The 24,955-nt window shown below is 40.6% G+C and overlaps 1 protein-coding gene across 1 annotated transcript in view; it reads left to right on the plus strand.

Annotated features, from left to right (window-relative positions):
• The window catches only part of LOC122556558 (gamma-aminobutyric acid receptor subunit beta-2), a 265,659-nt gene that overhangs the window by 127,285 nt on the left and 113,419 nt on the right, over window positions 1-24,955 (plus strand). The window contains exon 4 of the mRNA XM_043703359.2: window positions 22,502-22,722. Within this exon, the coding sequence (XP_043559294.1) occupies window positions 22,502-22,722 (221 nt within the window). The remainder of the gene's footprint in view (window positions 1-22,501; window positions 22,723-24,955) is intronic.

Below are 24,955 nucleotides of genomic sequence, written 5' to 3' on the forward strand. Positions count from 1 at the left end.
ATATCAGCCAAGATCAAATAGCAGAGCACAATGTTGGGCCAAATGACCTAAATCTGCTTCTATTCTTCTAGGTTGATTTAAATAAACTACGAAGAGACATTTTCATATACTGACTTGCAAAAGAGTACAGAGACTCTTCAGTTTCCATAAGAATAACATTGCGTTATCATGTTTAAAGAAAGTATAAAGAGAGACTTAGTGAAATTATGGGTAGTTTTATTGCCTGATTTTTGCGAGTAATGCATTATTCTGTATCCTTCAGTATTAAAGGGACATTCACAGTACCTTCTGCTATAAAGATGTCCTCAAGAAACTCAAAGCTGAAATTGTTAAGAAATTGGTATTTACATGTGCTGCTCACTTCCTTTGACTTCAAACCTAGTTAACTTGTTCCACACTGTGCTATTTTTATTCTGCGGGTAGGAGCATTGTGAGGTTCCTCCAGAGTCCTTAACCCCTTACACAAAGCACTGTTTCAAGCTTTTTGCCCCCGTCATAAACACTGATTAATCTTTTTATGCATTCTCAATTTATTTACTTAGGTTACCCCATTTCACAACATTTAAAGTATTTTACTGAATACAGGCAAATTTTGTTAAAGCATTTTGTCTTGAACTCATCAGAACAATTTTCAGGAATGTCAAGTTAAGCAGAAAACACTTATATGATATAAGAGTATGGTGCTAATTGATAATTGGACTGTAATTAGTGGAGGTGTTGCCATGGAGACTACACCAGGTAATGATGATTGACAATTAAATCAAGAGTAAGTATTGGTTTCCTTCTTAAGATGATATTCTTTCGACTTGTCTGATGAATCTAAGGCAAAACACTTTTTTTTTCTCAGCATTACTCAAGTTCTATAATACTAAATGACTATTTATTGTATATTTTGTCCTTATCTCTCCTACCTTTCCCAAAACTTTGATTTGATTCATTTGTGGATAGGTGGGTTAGAAAAATATGACAAAATATTGAAACATTTGAGGTAAAGTTGGTAAACTTTATTTTACTCTGCTAAATTCCATTAGATCAAAGATTTAACTGATCTTATAGCTTGATTACATGCTCTGAATGGGTGGCCTGAACCAAAGGATGAGGTGAAGGAATGGTGCTTTTGGCAAACAACTAGTGGTGCCTAATTTTGTTTCATTGGAGCAGGTGATTCCTGCCTTTTAGTAGGATAAAAGTGTAGGCCAGAACAATGAAATAATACATTGTTGCTTATGACAGATTAAGCTATCTAAGAGGAATGATTGGTGCTGCCCAGATATTTGGTCTCTGACAATGCCCTTTCTATGACAGCCTCTTATCCAGATTGGTCATGCGATAGGTGATGTACGATAGATGATGTACTGGTGCAGCAATTGTTTTTGATAGTTTTGTGCTTGGCTACTCTGTATTTGGCGTTCCTTTTGGGGAACAATCTGAATACTCACACTATTGCCCTTTAAAAGCAACTGGACAGGCACATAGAAAGTTAAATTTTTAATCTGTATTCCATCTGCAAGAGGATATAGATTGATTGAGTAGTGTGCAAAAGATTGACAGATAGATAGAATTTAATGTTAGAAAGTGTGAGGTCATGCATTTTAGTAGGAAGAATCAAAAGGTAAACTATTATTTAAATGGAGATTCACTCCAAAAAATAGTATAGAACAGTGTACTTAGTGATTTGTGTGTGAAAACACCAGCATGTAAGTTCAGTAAATAAATGGATGGCAAATTGAATTTTGGTCTTTATTGCGAGGGTTTGAAATTTAAAAGTAGAGAAGTCTTGTTACAAATGTCCAGGATATTGGTGATACATAGAGAGTATTGTATATAGTTTTGTTCCTGTATTTAGAAAAGGCTATACTAGCGTTGGAGTGAATTCAAAAGAGATTCACTGGGCTGATTCCAGGGATGAAGGCTGACTTACCAAGAATGGCTAAACAGATTATGTCTTTATTCATTAGAATTTAGAGGAATGAAGGGTAATGAAAGATTCTGAGGGGGCTAGGCAGGATGGATTTTGTGAAGATGCTTCCACTTGTAGAGAAATCTCAAACTCAGGGACATAATTACAGAATAAGGGGACACTTGCTTAAAACTGAGATGTGAAGGGGCACTGAACACCCCAGAGAATTGGGGAGACTCCAAATGCCATTTTTAAATGATAAACTCATAAACTTTGTACTGAACAAAACCTACATTTTTTATTCAAAGCGTCACAATAGTAAAGATTTAGCTGATTGCAGTGTTAAAGCCAAAAGACATCCAATTGTAAAATTGATTCTTACTCCTAATTTTTTCAATTTTAAAATTAGGTGTTGTCTTTCAGGACAGATATGAGAATTTTTCTCACCTCAAACTTTACCTTAGAAAATGGTGAAATCAGGATCGTTGAATACATTAAAATTGAAAGTAGATGAATTCTCATTATACAAGAAATCAAAGGGCTATTGAGGGTGGGTGAGAATGTGAAATTTGAAATATAAAGAATTTAGCCGTGACATTATTGAGTTGCTATGCAGCCTCAGGAAGCTGTATAGCTTGCTTCTGCTCCCTTTTTGTATGTTCATTTGTTGATTTTTACTGGAGAAATAATGCAAATTTGGTAAATGACTGCTAGAATTCTTAACTGCCATTAAGACCTGTTTTCCAGGTTTTTCTTCTAAGGGCTCAAATCTGCTCTGTAGAAGTGATAATTAGCCTGTTTTGACTTTTCTGGATGATCAAATAACACTTATCACTTTGGTGACTAGTGGGCTTTTATTGCTCTCACAACTTTTTCTTTTCCTTTCAAAGTTTGTTTCACTTATTGGCTGCAAAAAGCTTTTGTTGACTTAATCTTGGTGATTTCTCTGTAGTCGTGGCTGTTTGGCTGCTAGATGGTCTTCAAGCTGGGTTGATGATTTTTTTGGATATTTTTTTTTTGAATTCTCTTTTCCATATAATTTCAGAAGTTTTTGAAATTCATGACTGTCAAAGTTTTTGTGGCAATGCGCCCCACTGTTGTCACCATCTTCTGTGGCTTGGCTTTAGAATCACATTTAAGAACTTGAGTTCAGGGCAGACTGGTCAAGACCAAAGTAAAGAATCTTAAGCTTCTGTTAAAATCTATTTGTTGTATTTAATGGTACATACCGTTATATATGGTAATCTAAGATAAACCAGGTACAGAAGTTAGTGTTTTATTATTAAGAAACTCTTATTTACATGGGCTGCTCTCCGCACACTAGTTCAAGTCTAGTTAATCCATCTCACACTGTGCTGGTAATGTGCTATGGGAAGAATTCTATGTGACATCATTGTAAGATTGTCCCAGGTTCCTAGATCCCTTACACTTTGTGAATCAGTGGCATACTGAATGACGAAAGTTTGATTTTCATTACTCCTCTTTAAAATGACATTCAAATGCAAAAATCAATGTTGAAACCATTGCATTTGTTTTTTGAATTTTGCACTCCAAACAGGCAACTACTCTTTCTATGGGCCTAGACATCATGACACTCGTGAAACTCCAGTAATCATAAAGGCTACTGTCACCCCATACACTTAATAATTGCTAGGTAAAAACAATGACTGCAGATGCTGGAAACCAGATTCTGGATTAGTGCTGCTGGAAGAGCACAGCAGTTCAGGCAGCATCCGAGGAGCAGTAAAATCAACGTTTCGGACAAAAGCCCTTCATCAGGAATACAGGCAGAGAGCCTGAAGGGTGGAGAGATAAGTGAGAGGACTGTGGGGGTGGGGAGAAAGTAGCACAGAGTACAATAGGTGAGTGGGGGAGGGGATGAAGGTGATAGGTCGGGGGTGGGGGGGGGGGAGGGTGGAGTGGATAGGTGGAAAAGAAGATAGGTAGGACAAGTCATGGGGACAGTGCTGAGCTGGAAGTTTGGAACTGGGGTGAGGTGGGGGAAGGGGAAATGAGGAAACTGTTGAAGTCCACATTGATGCCCTGGGGTTGAAATGTTCTGAGGCAGAAGATGAGGCGTTCTTCCTCCGGGCGTCTGGTGATGAGGAAGCAGCGGTGAAGGAGGCCCAGGACTTCTATGTCCTCGGCAGAGTGGGAGGGGAAGTTGAAATGTTGGGCCACAGGGCGGTGTGGTTAATTGGTGTGGGTGTCCCGGAGATGTTCCCTAAAGCGCTCTGCTAGGAGGTGTCTAGTCTCCCCAATGTAGAGGAGACCGCATCGGGAGCAACGGATACAATAAATGATATTGGTGGATGTGCAGGTAAAACTTTGATGGATGTGGAAGGCTCCTTTAGGGCCTTGGATGGAGGTGAGGGAGCAGGTTTTGCAATTCCTGCGGTGGCAGGGGAAGGTGCCAGGATGGGAGGGTGGGTTGTAGGGGGGCATGGACCTGACCAGGTAGTCACGGTGGGAATGGTCTTTGCGGAAGACGGAAAGGGGTGGGGAGAGAAATACATCCCTGGTGGTGGAGTCTGTTTAGAGATGGCGTAAATGCCGGCGGATGATTTGGTTTATGCGAAGGTTGGTAGGGTGGAAGGTCAGCACCAGGGGCGTTCTGTCCTTGTTACGGTTGGAGGGGTGGGGTCTGAGGGCGGAGGTGCGGGATGTGGATGAGATGCGTTGGAGGGTGGAACCAGAACACACCAGATGGCCTCCTTCTTTAGAGACCGCAATTTCCCTTCCCATGTGTTTAAAGATGCCCTCCAACGCATCTCGTCCACATCCCGCACTTCCATCCAAGGCCCTAAAGGAGCCTTCCACATTCATCAAAGTTTTACCTGCACATCCACCAATATCATTTATTGTATCCATTGCTCCCAATGCGGTCTCCTCTGCATTGGGAAGACTGGATGCCTCCTAGCAGAGTGCTTTAGGGAACATCTCTGGGACACCCGCACTAATCAACTACACCGCCCTGTGGCTCAACATTTCAACTCCCCCTCCCACTCTGCTGAGGACTTGGAGGTCCTGGGCCTCCTTCACCGCCGCTCCCTCACCACCAGATGCCTGGAGGAAGAACGCCAAATCTTCCGCCTCAGAACACTTCAACCCCAGGGCATCAATGTGGACTTCAACAGTTTCCTCATTTCCCTTTCCCCCACCTCACCCCAGTTCCAAACTTCCAGCTCAGCACTGTCCCCGTGACTTGTCCAATCTGCCTATCTTCTTTTCCACCTATCCACTCCACCCTCACCCGCCTGACCTATCACCTTCATCCCCTCCCCCACTCACCTATTGTACTCTATGCTACTTTCTCCCCACCCCCACCCTCTTCTCACTTATCTCTCCACCCTTCAGGCTCTCTGCCTGTATTCCTGATGAAGGGCTTTTGCCCGAAACGTTGATTTTACTGTTCCTCGGATGCTGCCTGAACTGCTGTGCTTTTCCAGCACCACGAATCCAGAATTTAATAATTGCTGCTTTGTCATTGCCCTTTTTGTCAAAATAATCTCCAGAGGCTGTACATTTAAATCCATCTGAGCAGAGTGTGGTGCATTCGAAATGTACTGATAAGAATTCTTCATTGATATCCCTATCACCACCTCTATTCTTGCAAACTTGTGAATGTGAGACACCACACAGAAAACCCAACTATCTGTATTGGAAGTAGCAAGAGGCATGTCCATCTCAGCAACCACTGTATGATTTATGAGAAGTTGAATTTACTGAGAAAATAATTGTAATTTTGCAGTTTAGAATACAGAAATGTTGTGAATACTGTATTAGATTTGGATTTGCATCTCAGGAATATTTATAAATTGGCCTACAATAGATAACAGCAAAATTTGGCAGGTATACAGCAGCTTAAACAGTTAAGAAGAGAAGTTGCAAAAATCTAGATTGTATTTCCTTGAGTTTAGAAGGTCAAGGGGTAATCCAGTTGAAGTGTCTAAAATGATAACGGTTTCAAAGATTAGGTAGAGAGAAACTATTTCCTCTGATCTGGAGAAGGAACATTAAAGGAAAGGTTTGTGGTGGAAATTGCAGAGAATGTTAGGAAGTTAAAAGCTTAATGTTGATGGAAATAGAAGGGAGAAGGTAATTGATATGGTGTCCAAAATTTGTAGCAAAATTTAGGGAAACATTTTGGATAATGGAAGTCTAAATATTGTAAGATCCAACAGTACAACAGTAATGGCGGATGACAGGAGTGGTGCGGTGTAAATCTAAGTTTTATAAGTTGATCTCATTTTAACAGATTTTCGTTAATGATCCTCTTGCTATTATGGAACTAGAGGAATTTCTTGCTTTGCATTTTCTCTCTGGCTCACTATTCATACTTTTGACAAGCTTCTGAATTTTTTATACTCTTTCCAGTTATACTATACTTTTCAACCTTCTGTTCATAAATTTTGTGAGTTTATTTTACTTCCTTCATTTTTGCTCCTTTTGATGATGCATTTAAGATTACACTTTGAGTCAATGGCTGATACTTCAATATGTATTTATTTCAATACAATCTTTCAAACTTTGTGACAAAATGTCTGTACCATTGTCTACAAAAGATTCATATTTTAAAAGAGTATTTCCCTAGTTTTGGTAGGCAAATGATAGTAAGTAAAGCTCTAAACAGTTTTAATAAATAGAATAGATACTGTTGGGAAAGTATCATCATAGTTGCTAAATCTGTTGAATTTCAAAAGATGATTTTCAAAAACATATTTCTGTCATGTCCTGTGGAATACTTCCACTGAAACTACTAGAATGCAAGGCTGTTAGAATAGCAATGGAATATATCTGAAAAATCTGCTCCCTCCCCTAGGTGTTGAAAATTGTGCAAATGCACAGGATAGTTTTCAAATAATTAATTGAAAATAATATTTTCCAACACCAAATGAATATTATGTATACTCATAATATATATTCATCAAGGGGTTTGAAAAATATGAGTTTGTTTGACCTCCTCTCAACTTCATTGCTGAAGTGGCAAAAAGTTTATCTCATACGTTGATAGCATGGCACAGGTGAAGATACTTGATTTCACTCAAAATACTTGATTTCTGAGCATCTCGATTTAAAAGTTCTCATCTCATCATCAAATACTTCTTCATTGCTGATCCTGCTTATCTCTGTGTTCTGTAGCCTCCACCAGCCTCACAACTCTTCAAAACTTTATGATCCTCCAACTCTGACTTCTTGTCCAACCACCATTATTTTCACCCACCACTGGAGGACAAAATTTCAACTATTTAGGTGATAACTTTTATAAATTCCTCCTTGAGCTCGTTGTGCCTTCCCTTCTATGAGAAAACCTAATATTTTGCCAAAGTCTTTAAAAAATATCTTGCCATCTGATCTACAGCTTATTTTTACAGTGTCAAATTTTGGCTGATTGTGCTCTTGTTGAGTGGAGTTTTACCACATTAATAACAAAATCTGAATGCAAGTTGATTCTAATGGATTGTTCAGTTTGAGAAATTAAAGTTTAAAAAAATGTTATTGATAGTCTGTATTTCAGTAAAACTTGTGGACATGCTAGTGACAGAATTATCAATTTTTCATGATTTCATTTTAACTATGCTTGCCAGCTTTCCAATTTGGATAGGAATCTTTATATTCTGTGAAATTATAATATTGACCAGCTATAGTACAGGCAAACATAATACTAATGGAGTCATTTTAATTCATTCATATCCTCACAATGCCTCAATTAGTTAGGAAGTATGGTTGTTGTTGTTCAGTAGATAATTTTGGCAATGAATTTGCATCAACGCCACACAATTAATTGCCAGTTCTCCCAGTTTCTCTATTATATTTGTTCAAACAATGCAACTTTTCATTCTATCTCTTCCTGTGCATCCTAAATCTGCAAGTTCAGTAAGGCCAAGCAAAATAGATAATCTCATGTACATGTATATGTCTATGTAACTTCATACATTTACACTTTGTGAACGCAAACAAAGTGAGTGAAACTGGTTACATTGAGATTTTCCTGTTATCTAATGACTGAAACCAACCAACTGAATCAGACATGAAATTTGCATCTCATTTAATTCACACTTTCAAAATAAATTCAGATGTTAGGAGATGAAAGATTATCTGCGAAGTAATAGGAAGAACAAAGAATCAAATTCAGGAATTTATAAATTGACCGATATCAACAGTTGTTTACAGCAGCAAAGGAGAGTGAGAAAGCAATATGACCTGATAACAGCAAGAACATTGCAAACTTTTCTCTCGCTTGTCTCTCTCAAGCTCAGTTACCAACATCCTGAGAAATAGCAACTTTGGAAAGCAACCATTCACTGAGAATGTGAGGATTTCTGCAAATGTTTCTACTGCTATAACAGGACAGTTGCTAAACAGACAGGATTCAAGTCACTCTTATAGCTCAAGAACTTTAAACTGTAATTGCTTTTACCTTCCTGTCTGTACCAAACACCACCTACCTTTTTTAAACTTAGCAGCTGTATTGGTGTTTGTTTTTGATAGTGTTTTTGTTTTTTTCAGAGTTAATGGATAATAAAATTCATCCTTCTTTTACTAAAGTAGACTTTGTAATTTAGCTGCTTCATTTAATCTAGTTAATCATATTTTAAATGAATTCAGATTTTAAAAATATTAAAGTATTTGTTGCAACTGACCTAGAGGAATTTAAAGATAGGGGAACAGATTCCACCTGGATGTAACATCCTCTATATGTTATTCCTGCAGTGGGGAGAAGAATCATAGATTGGGTGACAACCTTGTGGAACACCCTTTTCAGTCTGCAAATATGACCAGAGCTGCTTGTTATTGTATTCCTCCATTTTGCTCCTATGGTTATTCTTTTGATTATGGCCTGATGCAGTGCTCTAACGAAACTAGGTGCAAGCTTGAAGAGCAGTACATCATTGACAGCCTTCTGGACTCAGTATTGAGTTCAACAATTGTAGATTATAATCTGTACCTCCACCTTGTTTTGTATGTTTATTTTTAACTAATTCAAAATTATTTCTTCCTTTATCCATTTATATTCCATTTAAACAGCTGTTGTGAAGACATTCCTGCCTCATTTAGATATTGCATTAATATTGTACTTACCAATTGCCTTTGGCTTTTATACAATTAGTGCTTTTCTGTTATCTATTCTCTCCTGCTCCCTACTCTGTCATGGATCTGCCATTTTGTTCTTCCTGCACCTCCCCCCACCTTTCACTGGCTTAAAGTCATACTTCGTTCTATCTTTCTTTGGTTCTTTGATCAAATAATTTTGACCTGAAACCTCAGCACTGATTTGCTTCATTGTTTTGCTTGATCTGCTACATCTTTCCAGCAAATTTTATTTTTAGTCTTAATTAACAATTCATTTGAGTTGGTGATGTTTGTAGAGAATTCTTATTTTTATTAAACACCTGCTAATTTCTTCTGTCAGCCTATCCAGGTTAATATAACTTTATTAAAAAGAGATACCTCTGAAAATGGAGTAGTCATTCAGCCTTTGATACAGTTGATTGCACCAACCTCCTCCAATGTCCGTCATCCAACTGTGTGTCAACGACCCTCACTTGACTTCATTTTTATTTCGCAGTTGTAACAATAAAGCCCAAAGCAGAGGCTTCACTGCCTGACCTGTACCAATGCCTCTGGAATCTTTCCTAAGACTTTGATCTTGGTTGAAACTTTATTGCTGGAACAGCACAGCAGGTCAGGCAGCATCCAGGGAACAGGAGATTCGACGTTTCGGGCACAGGCCCTTCTTCAGGAATTCATAGGATGATGCTATTGAGGATTGATTTGGAGATGCCGGTGTTGGACTGGGGTGTACAAAGTTAAAAATCACATAACACCAGGTTATAGTGCAAGCTAGTGTGCTTCCAATTAAACCTGTTGGACTATAACCTGGTGTTGTGTGATTTTTAACTATTGAGGATTGGTTGCTTTAGAAGAGGTTGGATTTTGCATAAACTGTGGGATTCACATATTTTTTAATGTTGTTTATTTTAAGTTTGGGTTTCTGGATTTTGACTTAGTATCCAGTGGTTTTCTGTGTATCTGAAGTTAGTAATTCTATAGCCATGTTTACTTTTTAGATCAGCTTTTGAGGCATTGCTTTGAAGCAAAAAGCTTTGTGTGGACACCACTAATGGATTGAATATGTTAGTTTGTTTTGCGACTCAGCAAGTCAAACAATGGGGCTTCAAGTGTTTGATAGAGACTTTTCTAACTCGTTTTTAAGTTTAAGGGAAACATCTGGAGCTTAAGTATTTTGATTTTAGTTTTACTTAGTGTGGAGCAGTCCTCTGAAGTCCTTGCAATGGGATGGTGATATAGGGCTGAAAATGTGTTGCTGGAAAAGCGCAGCAGGTCAGGCAGCATCCAGGGAACAGGAGAATCGACGTTTCGGGCATAAGCCCTTCTTCAGGAATGAGGAAAGTTTGTCCAGCAGGCTAAGATAAAAGGTAGGGAGGAGGAACTTGGGGGAGGGGCGTCAGAAATGTGATAGGTGGAAAGAGGTCAAGGTGAGGGTGATAGGTCAGACTGGGGTGGGGGCGGAGAGGTCGGGAAGAAGATTGCAGGTTAGGAAGGCGGTGCTGAATTCAATGGATTAGACTGAGACAAGGTGGGGGGAGGGGAAATGAGGAAACTGGTGAAATCCGAGTTCATCCCTTGTGGTTGGAGGGTTCCTAGGCGGAAGATGAGGCGCTCTTCCTCCAACCGTCGTTTTGTTGTGGTCAGGCGATAGAGGAGTCCAAAGACCTGCATATCCTTGGTGGAGTGGGAGGGGGAATTGAAATGTTGAGCCACAGGGTGGTTGGGTTGGTTGGTCCGGGTGTCCCAGAGGTGTTCTCTGAAACGCTCCGCAAGTAGCCGGCCTGTCTCCCCAATATAGAGGAGGCCACATCGGGTGCAGAGGATGCAATAGATGATGTGTGTGGAGGTGCAGGTGAATCTGTGGCGGATATGGAAGTTTCCTTTGGGGCCTTGGAGGGAGGTGAGGGGGGAGGTGTAGGCGCAAGTCTTGCACCTCCTGCGGTTGCAGGGGAAGGTGCCGGGAGTGGAGGTTGGGTTGGTGGGGGGTGTGGACCTGACGAGGGAGTCACGGAGGGAGTGGTCTTTACGGAATGCTGATAGGGGAGGGGAGGGAAATATATCCTTGGTGGTGGGGTCCGTTTGGAGGTGGCGGAAATGACGGCGGATGATGCGCTGAACATGGAGATTGGTGGGGTGGTAGGTGAGGGTTCTGTCCTGGTGGCGGTTGGAGGGGCGGGGCTCAAGGGCGGAGGAGCGGGAAGTGGAAGAGATGCGGTGGAGGGCATCGTCGACCACGTTGGGGGGGAAATTGCGGTCCTTGAAGAAGGAGGCCATCTGGGTTGTGCGTTTTTGGAACTGGTCCTTCTGTGAGCAGATGCGGCGGAGTCGAAGGAATTGGGAGAATGGGATGGCGTTTTTACAGGGGGCAGGATGGGAGGAGGTGTAGTCCAGGTAGCTGTGGGAGTCGGTCGGTTTGTAGTAGATGTCCGTGTTGATTCGGTCGCCTGAGATAGAAATAGAAAGGTCGAGGAAGGGGAGGGAGGAATCTGAGACTGTCCAGGTGAATTTGAGGTCGGGGTGGAAGGTGTTAGTGAAGTGGATGAACTGTTCAACCTCCTCGTGGGAGCACGAGGCAGCGCCGATACAGTCATCGATGTAGCGGAGGAAAAGGTGGGGGGTGGGGCCAGTGTAGTTGCGGAAGATGGATTGTTCCACATATCCTATGAAGAGGCAGGCATAGCTGGGGCCCATGCGGGTGCCCATGGCTACTCCTTTCGTTTGGAGGAAGTTGTTCAGGGTGAGGACCAGTTCAGTAGGAACAGTGCTCTGGAGAAGAGAAAGATATATACTGAACTTTAAAGTGAAGAGTTAGTGTTGGTTCCAGGCTAGAGGCAGTAGGATAAAATCCTGAAGAAGTACATAAAGCTAAGTCCATTTAAGCAGGTGTACCTTCTTCCTGGAACTATCTGTAGTTCGAGTCTAAACATTGAAGTGATAAGTGACATAAACTGGTTAAGGTATTAGATATAGTGATTCTGGTATAGAGTAATATATCAATGATGTTTTGGGTGGTATAAAAGGAAATGCTGTTTTGCTTCTTTTTCATTTATAAAAGTGTGTTTGGGATTAATAGGATTATACTTCGTATGTTTAAAAATTGTATTAGATTTTGTGTTAAAAGTAAATAGTTTAGTTTATTCTATTTTATCTTTATTTTGTTCATGACAAACCCTAATTTTATTGCGAAAGTAAAACACGCAATAATGCATGTTTTTGTTTCAGCGAGAGACCACTTTGTTAAAACTAATTGTCCATAGCCCAAGATGGCTGAGAAGTAGGGCTCCCGTGCCAGAGCCCGTCCGTTCCGACCACTTTTCTTTCTCTTTCCATTTTTTCTTTTTTTTTAACTTACTTTGTCCTGAGTTTGGATGGCTTCGGTGGCTGCAGGCACCCAGTGTGTGGACCTCGTGCAGATCCATGGTGCAGACCTCAGACAGGTTTACCCCAGACCTCAAGTGGGCCCAGCACAGAGGAGAGTGAGCCCCTACTTACTTTTCTGGAGCAAGCACAGAAACTGGAATCAGCGCCTGCTACATTGGCAGAAGTGATGTTGGCGAGGTAGGCCCAGCAGCATAACATGGTGCCTGAGGATTGGTGACTTGGTTGTTGGTTGAGTCAGGTGTAGACAGTGGTGGAAGGCTGGTGGAGGTGCTAAGCTGGCTCAGGGCTGATGGACTCTCTTCAAACTATAGCTTCCTTTTTTTTCCTTATTCTTAAATTATTGAAAATATTGCTGTTTTGTGGTGACAAATGAAAGCTTTTCACTATTTTATTTATTCTTACTGTAAAATATGCAGGACAATAAGATCAAAATTAATACAAATCAAAATATAATCTATCAAGCCAGGTTTCTCTCTGGGATCAGATTTGGTCATAACATCGGCTGTGATCATAAGATGACAACAGATTTAAAGGAGAGAGGGATAGAACCTCTCTGATAAGACAATTATTACCCGTCAGCTACTCTGCAGATCAAGAAAGAAAATTGGGTGCTGGCAAATATCGTGGGACCAGGTTCAAATGAGCAGGAGATGGGCCTCATGAGCAATACGAATTCAGGGTGTAATACAGACCAATAAAACAGGAACTAGATGCAAATTCAGGGCACGGCAGAGGGGATCTTTATAGAAGTTTGGCTTAGATGTTGTCCTTGGTTTTTTTTTTCCAGAGAGGTCGTAAAAGACACAGACTCCAAAAAGTCTAAGTTGAAGGGTTTTAGTGCCAGTTTGATTATAGCTATATTACTGCATCACGCCTTCAAGTTTCTGAAAAAAACTTGTACAATGAAAGGGGAGTGGCCAGTTCTCCCAGCTCAGATTTTTTCTCTGGTTTAGTTTTTAGCAGTAGTGTTGAAAAAGTTGCTGGACCCAAAGAAGCAGATTCATGCTAGTCCTCTCTCTCTGAATTCTCTCCTGTAAGACCCTGCATTTGATTTTACCTTTTGTGCCAAAGGGTGTTTATGGGGTTGTTGCAAGTATTTTGAACAGCATCATTACGTTGGGATAATCTGTTGGGTTTTTGGATAGGTTAAGCTTTTCTGTATTCTGTTCCCTTTTATTTGTGTTTCAGTTGGAAATCTTGTAAGTAAATTCTGTTTTGTTTCAAACTAAGTGATTTGATCTGTTGCATCTCCTGGAATATTCACTGTACACTGCATAAAACAACTGGCAAAGTTAGGGTCCGAGCTACTTTCTTAAAATGTTTTGAGGGGTCTGGACTGGTCCATAACATAGAGGACTGGTAAAATAAGAACTGGCAGAAGTAATTGGATGGAATGTTTCAATCTTAGTGACAAAGAAGGACGTAATTGCACTGGAAGGGGTAAACAGCACGTTCACCAAGATGAAGTTCAGGATGGAACAGTTTAGCTATGAAAAGAGATGCAACAGGATTGACAGAAACCAATTGTTCCCCTCAGTTGAAATGTCAATACCAAGTGGGCATAATTTTAAGGTGTAAAGGTTTGAGGAAATCTGAGGAAAATATTTTTCATACTTAAGGTAGTCAGAATCTGGAGTGTACTGACTGGGAAGGTAGTTGAGGCAGGAAACCTCAGAACATTTAAAAAGTACTTGGCTTTGAGTACTTGAAATTCATAACAAGGGCTGCCAGGTAAGTCAGTTTTTCCCACTTAAAAAGGAACTTAGCTCAAGAGTCCGGCCACCATTTTGAACAGTGCAGTGATGAGAGAGGGCAGAGAGAAATGATGGCTGGTGGGACATTTTTAAGTGGGATTCAATAGTTAGATGGATTGACAGGAGATTTTGTGGTCAGAAACGGGATTCCCAGAAGGTATGTTGCCTCCCCGATGCCAGGATCCGGGATGTCACCGATTGTGTTTCCAGGATTCTGAAGGGGGGAGGGTGAGCAGCCAGAAATTGTGATATATATTGGCACCAATGATATAGTCAAGAATGAGGATCTGAAAAGTGACTACAGAGAGCTAGGTTGGAAGCAGAAGAGCAGGACGAGTAGAGTAGTGATCTCAGGTTTGCTACTGGTGCCACGAGATAGTGAGGTGAGGAACAGGCAGCGAGTGCAGCTTAACACGTGACTGCGCAGCTGGTGCAGGAGGGAGGGCTTCAGATACCTAGACCATTGGGATGCCTTCTGGGGAAGTGGGACCTGTGCATGAAGGATGGGTTGCACCTGAATTGGAGGGGCAGAAATGTCCTGGGTGGGAGATTTGCTTATGTGGTTTGGGATGGTTTAAACTAGTTTGGCAGGGGGGTGGGAAGTTAGATATGGGGAAGTAACAGGATATACTGAATCTATCTGGAAGGTTATTCATGTGATGGAACAAAGAGATTGGTTAAAGTGTGTCTGCTTTAACGCAAGGAGTGTCAGAAATAAGAGTGATGAACTTAGTCCCAAGTACTGAACCATGTTCTATGATGTTGTGACCAGAATGGAGATCTGGGTTTCACAGGGGCAACAATGATTGCTAGATGTTCCAGGATTTAGAACATGTAAAAAGAACAGGGAGGGTGGAAAAAGAGGAGGGGGTGTAGAATTGCTAATCAGAGAGTGCATCACAGCTACAGAAACGAAGGCTGTTAAGGAAGGTTTGTCAACTGAGTAAGTATGGGTGGAAGTTAGGAACAGCAAGGGACCAGCCACCTCATTGGGGGTTTTCTACAGACCCTCTAATAGCAATAGGGAGATTGAAGAACTCACCAGCAGGCAGGTTTTGGAAAAATGCAGATATAGCTGTGTTGTTGTTATGGGTGACTTCAACTGTCCCAATATTGACTGGAACCTCCTTAGTGTAGATGGTTTGGATGGAGCCATTTTTGTCAGTTGTGTTTAGGGGGGTTTCCTTACTCAGTACGTAGACAGGCCGACGAGGGGAGAGGCCGTTTTGGATTTGGTGCTCAGCAATGAACCAGGGCAGGTGTCAGATCTCGCGGCGTGAGAAACTTTGGTGATAGTGACCACAACTGCCTCACCTTTACCATAGCCTTGGAGAGGGAAAGGAGCAGTTACCAAGGGAAGATTTTTAATTGGGGAAAAGGAAATTATGATGCTATCAGACAGGAGTTGGGAAGTACAGATTGGGAGCAATTGTTCCACAGAAAGGACACAACAGACATGTGGAGACTATTTAAGGAGCAGTTGTTGCGAATGATGCTCCAAGATAGGCAAGAAGAGGTAAGGTTAAGGAGCCTTGAATGATGTGAACAGAGGAGCTTCTCATCAAAAGTGAGAAGCCAGCTTACATAAGGTGGAGGAAGCAAGGATCTAGCACAGCTTTAGAGGATTACAGGCATATGAGAAAGTTCAGAAATAAACTGAGGATAGCCAGGATGGCTACGCAAAAGGCTTGGCAGGAAGGATTAGGGAGGACCGAAAGGCATTTTACTCATCTGTGAGGAATAAGAGAATGATCAGGGAGAAGGTAGGGCGGGTCAGGGATAGAGTAAAGAACTTGTGTGTGGAGTCTGGGCAGATAGGGAAAGCCCTAAATGAGTTTTTTGCTTCGGTCTTCATGAAGGAAAGGGAACTTATTGTGAATGAAAACTTTGAGGAGCTGGGAAATAGGCCTGAACAGATCAAGATTGATGAATTTGATGTGCTGGAAATCTTGGCAAACATTAAGATTGATAAGTCCCCAGGGCCAGACCAGATTTAGTCATAGAGATGTACAGCATGGAAACAGACCCTTCAGTCCAATCCGTCCATGCCGACCAGATATCCCAACCCAATCTAGTCCCACCTGCCAGCACCCGGCCCATATCCCTCCAAACCCTTCCTATTCATATACCCATCCAATTGCCTCTTAAATGTTGCAATTGTACCAGCCTCCGCCACTTCCTCTGGCAGCTCATTCCATACACGTACCACCCTCTGCGTGAAAAAGTTGCCCCTTAGGTCTCTTTTATATCTTTCCCCTCTCACCCTCTAGTTCTGGACTCCCCGACCCCAGAGAAAAGATTTTGTCTATTTATCCTATCCATGCCCTTCATAATTTTGTAAACCTCTATAAGGTCACCCCTCAGCCTCCGACGCTTCAGGGAAAACAGCCCCAGCCTGTTCAGCCTCTCCCTGTAGCTCAAATCCTGGCAACATCCTTGTAAATCTTTTCTGAACCCTTTCAAGTTTCACAACATCTTTCCGATAGAAAGGAGACCAGAATTGTACGCAGTGTTCCAACAGTGGCCTAACCAATGTCCTCTACAGCCGCAACATTACCTCCCAACTCCTGTACTCAGTACTCTGACCAATAAAAGAAAGCATACCAAACGCCTTCTTCACTATCCTATCCTATCCTACCTGCGACTCCACTTTCAAGGAGCTAGGTTGCTCCGGGAAGCAAGAAAAGCGATTGCTAAGCCACTGGTGAAGATCTTTGCTTCCTCACTCTCCACAGGAGTCGTACCGGAGGATTGGAAAGAGGCGAATGCTGTTCATCTTTTCAAGAAATAGAATAAGGAAGTTCCTGGTAACTACAGACCAGTCAGTCTTAGGTCTGTGGTCAGCAAGGTTTTGGAAAGAATTCTGAGGGATAGAATTTATGACTATTTGGAAAAGCTTATGTGATTAAAGGCAGTCAGCATAACTTTGTGAGGAGCAGGTCATGCCTCGCAAATCTTATTGAGTTCTTTGAGGACGTGACAAGATCGGTCGACAAAGGTCGAGCATTGGATGTGGTGTATATGGACTCAGCAAAACATTTGATAAGGTTCCCCATGGTAGGCTCATTCATAAATTCAGGAGGCATGAGATACAGGAAGATTTGGCTGTCTGGATTCAGAATTGATTAGCTGACAGAAGTGGTTGTAGATGGAAGGTATTCTGCCTGAAGGTAAGTGGTGAGTGGTGCCCCGCAGGGCTGTCTGTTCTTGAGCCTCTGCTTTTTGTAGTTTTTATAAATGACTTTGATGAGAAGGTTGAGAGGTTGGTTAGTAAATTTGCTGATGACATAAAGGTTGGAGGTGCCATTGATAGTATTGAGAGCTATTGCAGGCTGCAGCACGACATAGGCAGGATGCAGAGCTGAGATGAGAAATGGCAGGTGGAGTTCAATCTGGATAAATGTGAAGAGATGTATTTTGGATGATGGAACTTGAATGCTGAATATAGGAATAAAGACAGGACTCTTGGCAGTGTGAAGGAACAGAGGGATCTTGATGTTCAAGTGTATAGATCCCTCAAAGTTGCCACCCAAGTGGATAGGGTTGTTAAGAAAGCATATGCTGTTTTGGCTTTCATTAACAGTGTAAGAGCCGTGAGGTTTTGCTGCAGCTCTACAAGACCCTGGTGAGACCATACGTGGAATATTGTGTCCAGTTATGGTTATCCTATTATAGAAAAGCTACAGAGGCTTTGGCGAGGGTGCAAAGAAGGTTTACCAGGATGTTGCCTGGACTGGAGGGCTTGTCTTACGAAGAGAGGTCGACTAAGCTCAGACTTTTCTCATTGGTTCTAGGTTATTTCCACTTGCTACAACACAAAGTTAATCCTAACAGTTCTCCAGTGACTTACTTAAAATCATCAAAGCCTTCATTCCCTAGTCTTTCTGAAGAAAGATTCATGACCTACACTGTTAACTCTTATTCTCACTCCACAGATGCCACTGCACCCTGAGCACGTACAGCATTTTCTGATTTTAAGATTCCCTAGCAACCAAAGTATTTGTTTTTGTTCTTAGAACCTTTGTAAGATCAATTAATGCTTTCTTTTCAGACAAAATCTGAAGTCACACAACACCAGATTATAGTCCAACAGGCCTATTTAAAGTCATAAGCTTTCAGAACACTGATGAAGGAGCCTGATGAACAGTGCTCCAAAAGTTTGTGATTTCAAATAAACCTGTTGGACTATAGCCTGATCTCATGTGACTTCAAATTTTGTCCACCCCAGTCCAACACCGGCACCTCCACATCATTCTTATCAGACCTTTCATAACCTTGGACACCTGTCAGATCTCCCTTTGACCTCCTTTGCACCAAAGAGGACAACTGAGTGTCTTCAATTTAATTTTCTGCTGAAACTTTCACATCCTTGAAAGCATTCTGGTAAATTTCTGCACCCTCTGAAGGAATTTCACATTCTTCCTAAGTTTGGTAACCAGAGTCGAATTTAATATTCCAGTTGTAGCTGAATGAGAAATTTAAAAATGTTCAGCATAACCTTCCTGCTTTTATATGTAATACTTCCAATTATGGTGCCCAAGATCCCATATACTTTGATGACTACTCTTTGAATATATTTCTCCATCTTCAATAATCCACCAATATCTGCTGTCCCCAAGTCTCTCATCCCCACACTCACTTGCAATTAACCACATATTGTCTCTCCCTGTCTCTTCATAAAAATACAGCACTTCACACATCTCTGTATAAATTCTATTTTTGACATACCTTCATCTTTCATCAGCTTATTGATATCCTGTTGCAGTACATTGATATCATTCCTATCAGGAAATTTTTTTCCAATAACCATATTATTTAATCCATGGTTTCCAGTTGAATGCAATTCTTTGTCCAAGTTGAGTCTGACCTTTGTATAGGATGAGCCTCAATTTTAACTATTTAATCTTTATGTGCAACTTTATCAAACATTTTCCACACAGGCAGTATCTACTACATTCCCTTTTGTGAACCTACCCTGTTCATGAAAAAATTGGAAGTTTAGTGAAACATGACCTGCTTTATTACAGATACATGTTAATTTCCTTAATTAATTCAAACCTCTTGAGTGCCTATCATTTTCTATCTATCATTGTTGTTTGTACATCCTGACCAGCTGTTAAACTGATCAGCTTGTACATCTAATAATATCCTTACATCCTTTCTTAAACAATGACACCACATTTACCATTTTCCAATCTTCTTGCACCACATATCTAGAGAATGATTATGCTAAGTCACCCTGTAATTACAACTTCCATTTTATTTCGCAAAATAGATGCAAGCCACCCAGACAAGATGACATCTATTCTTATGGATACCTTTTTTTTTGTATTAGATTTTGTGTATCAAATTTTAGCCCATCCATTATGTGTACTGTTTCATATTTCCTAATTAAATATTGTAGCCATGCCTTTCTCCACAGCTGAACATTGATGTCACTGACTTTGCCAGCATAGGCCACATGGCAGCTCCAGTTACCCTAATAGTAGATATCTCACTCTTGTATCAGAATCTTTGTTGACCTAGTCTTGAGAAGAGTTGACCATGATCGTTACCAGGTAGACTTTCCAGGGTCTACAGATATATTTTGTGAAGTTTTAGTGTGATATTATAAGTCAGGCTATACTGGTTATTGGTTACATTGACATGGATTAATTTACATAATTCCTTTTAAAGCATTACACACAATGGTTTAAATGTTTGAATGAATGCATTCAGCATTATGATTAGTCAAACATTTTGATACCCTCATGATGATATTGAATCTGCTGTACTAGTATGTTTTTATAATTTGGATCCTTGCCTAATAATCTGCCAGAGTGTTTCATCTCATTCTTAGACTGAAGGAAAGTGAGATGTCAGTGTTAGAAACCACTGCTTTTCTTGCTCTACATGTATGACCTGGATTTGGGTGCATACATAACAATTTCAAAAATTGTGGACAACATAGCACTTGGAAATGATATGTACAGCAAGGAGAAACAAGATAAACTGCAAAAGGGGTAGATAAGCTGGTGGTGTGGGTGGATATGTGGCAGATTTAATTTATTGCAGAAAAGTTGAAGTTATGCATTTTAATAGGAAGAATGAGAAGAGTCAATAGAAAATATAAAGGTTACAATTCTAAAGGAGCTGCAAGAATAGAACAAACCTAGAGGTATAATCACACAGATCATTAAAGGTGGTTGAAGGTGATTGAGAGAGAGATTGAAGGTGATTGAGAGAGAGATTATCAGGGGATCCTCAGATTTTCACTTCTTCATTCTTGGGATGTAGTCATTGCTGGCTGGTCCATCATTTATTGCCCAAACCCTAGTTGCCTTTGAGGAGATGATGGTGAGCTGCTTTCTTGAACCATTGCAGTTCATTTGCTGTTAAGTAGACCTCAATGCTGTCAGGTAGGAATACCACAATTTTAACCCTGCAACCCCGATAGAATGGATTGTCTGGATGATGATTGGCTTAGAAGGTAACTTATAGGTATGGTATCCCCATGTATCTGCTGCCCCTGTTCTTCTAAAAGACGCTGTATAAAGGTTCTCTGAATTTCTGCAGTGTATCTTATAGGTGGTACACATTGCCGTGACTAAAGTATCAGTGGTGGAAGGAGTAAATGTTTGTGGATGTGCTAGTAATAAAGTTGACTGTTTTGTAGTGGATGGTGTCAAGTGTTGGGTGTTATTTGACCTGTACTCATTCAGTCAAGTGGAGTGTATTCTACGACAAATGCATTGAATACCAAAGCAGAGAGGTTATAATGAATAATTATAAACCAACAGTTTGACCTCAATTCTGGGCATCATACTTGACAGATATGAAGAGATTAGAGAATTCTTGCAGAAAAGCTTTACAAGAATTGTTCCAGAATTGATTGATTTCCGTTGCATGAGAAGATGGGAGAAGCTGAGGTTGTTCTCCTTAGAGAAAAGAAGTTTGAGAGGACATCTTACATTGATGTTCAAAATCATAAGGGGTCTGGACACAGTTGGCAGAAGGTTAAAGACCCAATTAAAAGTGAATCGGAAAAGAACTGAATGTGATGTAAGAGAAAACGTTTTTAATGCATAAAAAGTCAATAAAATGTGGAATACAGTATCTGAGAGTATTTAGAAGTTGATTCAATCATGTTTTTTAAATCAGCATTGAGTCATTTACCTGAATAGTGAAGAATACGGTACTAAGGAGAAAGTTGGAGAACTGGGGATAACTGAGTTGCTCATTCAAATTGCTGACTCAAATGCAATTGTCTGACGAGCCTCCTCCTGTGCTGCAACCATTCCATTGCTCTTAAAACCAGCTACTGCCACAGCTGTTTCCTTCTGAGGATAAGGAGGGAAATTGAAGTTCTGGTTGAAGAACAGACCTGATACTTTGAACAACAGAGAAGACTCAAGGGACCATATAGCGTAGTATTTTGCCTATTTCTTACATTTTTATGTTCTAGAATGCGCACTTTGCATGGAATCTGTTGGAAATTTTATCCAGTAAAGGCACGTCCAAACATCAGAAATGGCATATATTCTCATTGCAATAAAGTTGTATCTGTTTTAGATTGACTCATCTGTTGGCTTTGAACCCCATATACCAGAAACTCAAGTGCAGAAAAACAACTCCCAACTATATTTTAGTCCCAGCCATTTAGTTTATGCCAGTATTTTGAACCAGAAAATCCAGGATAATTTTGTCTAATACTTAGGGTATAGAAGCGTATAGTGGGCGGCACGGTGGCACAGCGGTTAGCACTGCTGCCTCACAGCGCCAGAGACCCGGGTTCAATTCCCGCCTCAGGCGACTAACTGTGTGGAGTTTGTACGTTCTCCCAGTGTCTGCGTGGGTTTCCTCCGGGTGCTCCGGTTTCCTCCCACAGTCCAAAGATGTGCAGGTCAGGTGAATTGGCCGTGCTAAATTGCCCGTAGTGTTAGGTAAGGGGTAAACGTAGGGGTATGGGTGGGTTGCGCTTCAACAGGGCGGTGTGGATTTGTTGGGCCGAAGGGCCTGTTTCCACACTGTAAGTAATCTAATCTAATCTAAAAAAAAGCACACACTGTTGTTATGTTTTTATTCAATAAATGCACAATACTATTGAAAAAGAACTAAACACATTTACTTTGTGGGACAGAAATACCTGTAAAAACAAAGAATTATTCTCATGTTATTATTTTAAACCTAGAATGCTTAGTTGTTGACCCCACCTTCATCATGGAGCAAAGAATATTCTCTGCAAGGCTAATATTTTACAGCAAAATTAATTAAATTTGTGTTGTGATATTATAATGTGTGCAAATGATATGGCAATTCTTTGGCTTCAAAAATCTAAATAATTTTTGAGCCAAATAAAAGAGGATTTTTGAACTATTAGCAAAATATGATTTCTTACCTTTTACTTTTTTAGGATTACACTTTGACAATGTACTTCCAGCAAGCTTGGCAGGACAAACGGCTATCCTACTCAGAAATACCTTTGAATCTCACCTTGGACAACAGAGTGGCTGATCAACTCTGGGTTCCTGACACATACTTCCTTAATGATAAAAAGTCTTTTGTGCATGGTGTGACTGTAAAGAATCGAATGATCCGCTTGCACCCAGATGGCACAGTTTTATATGGTCTCAGGTTAGTACAAGTTTCTTTCCATTTTATAAAGCTAACTAGTACAGGAATATTATTTCCTTTCCCAAATCTAGTTGAAGTACATCAGACATCTGTAAACATGGAACTTGATAACTCCAGGTGATGAAAATCTTTTAACGATACTGGACCTTGGGCCAAATAACAGTTAAAAGTATACCATCTATCCTTGAGTTGATCTTTGTGTATTCCTGCATAAGATCCAGCAATGGCAATGATGATAAATGTCGAGGGAAAGTGGTTAGATTATTTTCTTTTGGAGATGGTTATTACCTGATATTTGAGTTGCCATAACAAAGAGTAGGAGCATGAGTAGGCCATTCAGCCCATCGTGGTTGATCTGATTGCAGCCTTAATTGTGTGTTCCTGGAGATGTCAGAACCAAATACATTATTTTAGATAATGTTTTAGAACTTTATGCTGCTCAATATTTTTGTGCAGTTGTTTTGTTAAAAAAAAATCAGCATACCCAGGTAATTTCTATTCTTATAAATTCAATGGCTGATCTGGAATGTTGATGCTTTACCCAGGAACTTGAGGCAGAAACCAACATTAGACTGACATGATGAAACTCTCTTTAAATTCTTTTATGGGATGTTGGTGTTGCAGACTAAGTCAACACTTTCTGCCCATCCCTTACTACCTTTGGGTATGTAAGCCACCTTCTTGAACCACTATAATCTGTCTGGTGCAGGTACCTTCATGGTGCTGTTTGTGACAATGAATGAATGGTGATACAGTTCCAAGTTAGGATAATGTGTTGCTTGGAAAGTAATCGGAGGTGGTGCTGTTACCATAAGTCTGCTGCCCTTGCCTTTCTAGGTGTTAATATTGCAGGTTTGGAAAGTGTTGTTGAAGGAAGTTTAATGAGTTCCTGCTGTACATTGTGTCTCTAACACACACTTGTTCTCACTTTGCATCAGTAGTAGAATGAGTGAATGTCTAAGCTGGTGGATGAGGTACTGATCAATTGAACTACTTTACCTTGAATGAGATAAACTCTGTATTGTAGCTTTACTAATACAGATAAAAGAAGAGAATTCCATTATTTTCCTGACTTCTATGTTGAAGATTGTGGATAAATGTTGTGGAGAAAGGAAATGAGTTATTTACTGAAGGATTCCCAGCCTCCGACTTGCACTTGCCCACCAATAACCCTTGGTTCATTAATGACTCAGGTGTCTACATAGCTACAGGGGGAGTATTGTTATAATCCCAGCTGATGTTATTACTAGGCAACTCAGCTCCAAGTCTGAAATTTACTTTAATGAAGTGCTGCAGATTTTACTTAATAATACAACTGATGTTCATTAACCAAAGAAATGAAGATAAAATAGAATTAACCAAACAATCTAGTTAATGTTAAAAATAACAACAGCTTTTGTATAGTGCTCAAAACACACCTCTGGTACAGTCCCTGAAAAAACAAATTGGATAGTTCACAAAAACACCAATGATGCAGTACACACAGCAGAATCCTTCTCTTTAACACCTCAGTATGTTTAGGTTACTTGTGGCTTTAATTTATAGACTGGAACTGAAGAAAATCCCTTCCTGGAGCTACCGATGCATCTGATAATACTCAGCTTCAAAAAGTAAGGTTTTGGCCTGATAGTTCTGGTCTGGGACTAACACTAACTCTATAGTCTGCAGTAATCTAGTTTCACCACACCCTTCCCATCTGGGGATCCAAGGACTTCACAGGACTGCTCAAAACTCAAAGTGAAACTAAAATCACAGTATTGCAAAGATTGACGATCCTCTGAGAGAAGATTCCTTCCTATCTCTATCTTAAATGGAACACCCTATTTTGAAACTGTGTTCTCTATTTTGAGATTTTCCCCATAAGGGGAAAGCATCCTCTCAGCATCTAGCCTTTTAAACGCCTCAGAACACAGAAAAAAGATTCGGCTGAGGTAGGATGAACGGCTAAAGGCTAAATTCAGTGCTGAATCTCAAACAGCGACATGGTGGCTCAGTGGTTAGCACTGCTGCCTCACAGCGCCAGGGACCCGGGTTTGAGTCCCAACTCGGGCGACTGTCTGTGTGGAGTTTGCACATTCTCCCCGTGTCTGCGTGAGTTTCCTCTGGGTGCTCCAGTTTACTCCCACGATCCAAAGATGTGCAGGTCAGGTGAATTGGCCATGCTAAATTGCCCATAGTATTAGGTGCATTAGTAAGGGGTAAATATAGGGTAGGGGAATGGTCTGGGTGGGTT

The sequence above is a fragment of the Chiloscyllium plagiosum genome, unplaced genomic scaffold (assembly GCF_037043375.1).
Source record: "Chiloscyllium plagiosum isolate Xiang-an unplaced genomic scaffold, Cpla_swu_hap1 HiC_scaffold_16, whole genome shotgun sequence".
NCBI lineage: Eukaryota > Metazoa > Chordata > Chondrichthyes > Orectolobiformes > Hemiscylliidae > Chiloscyllium > Chiloscyllium plagiosum.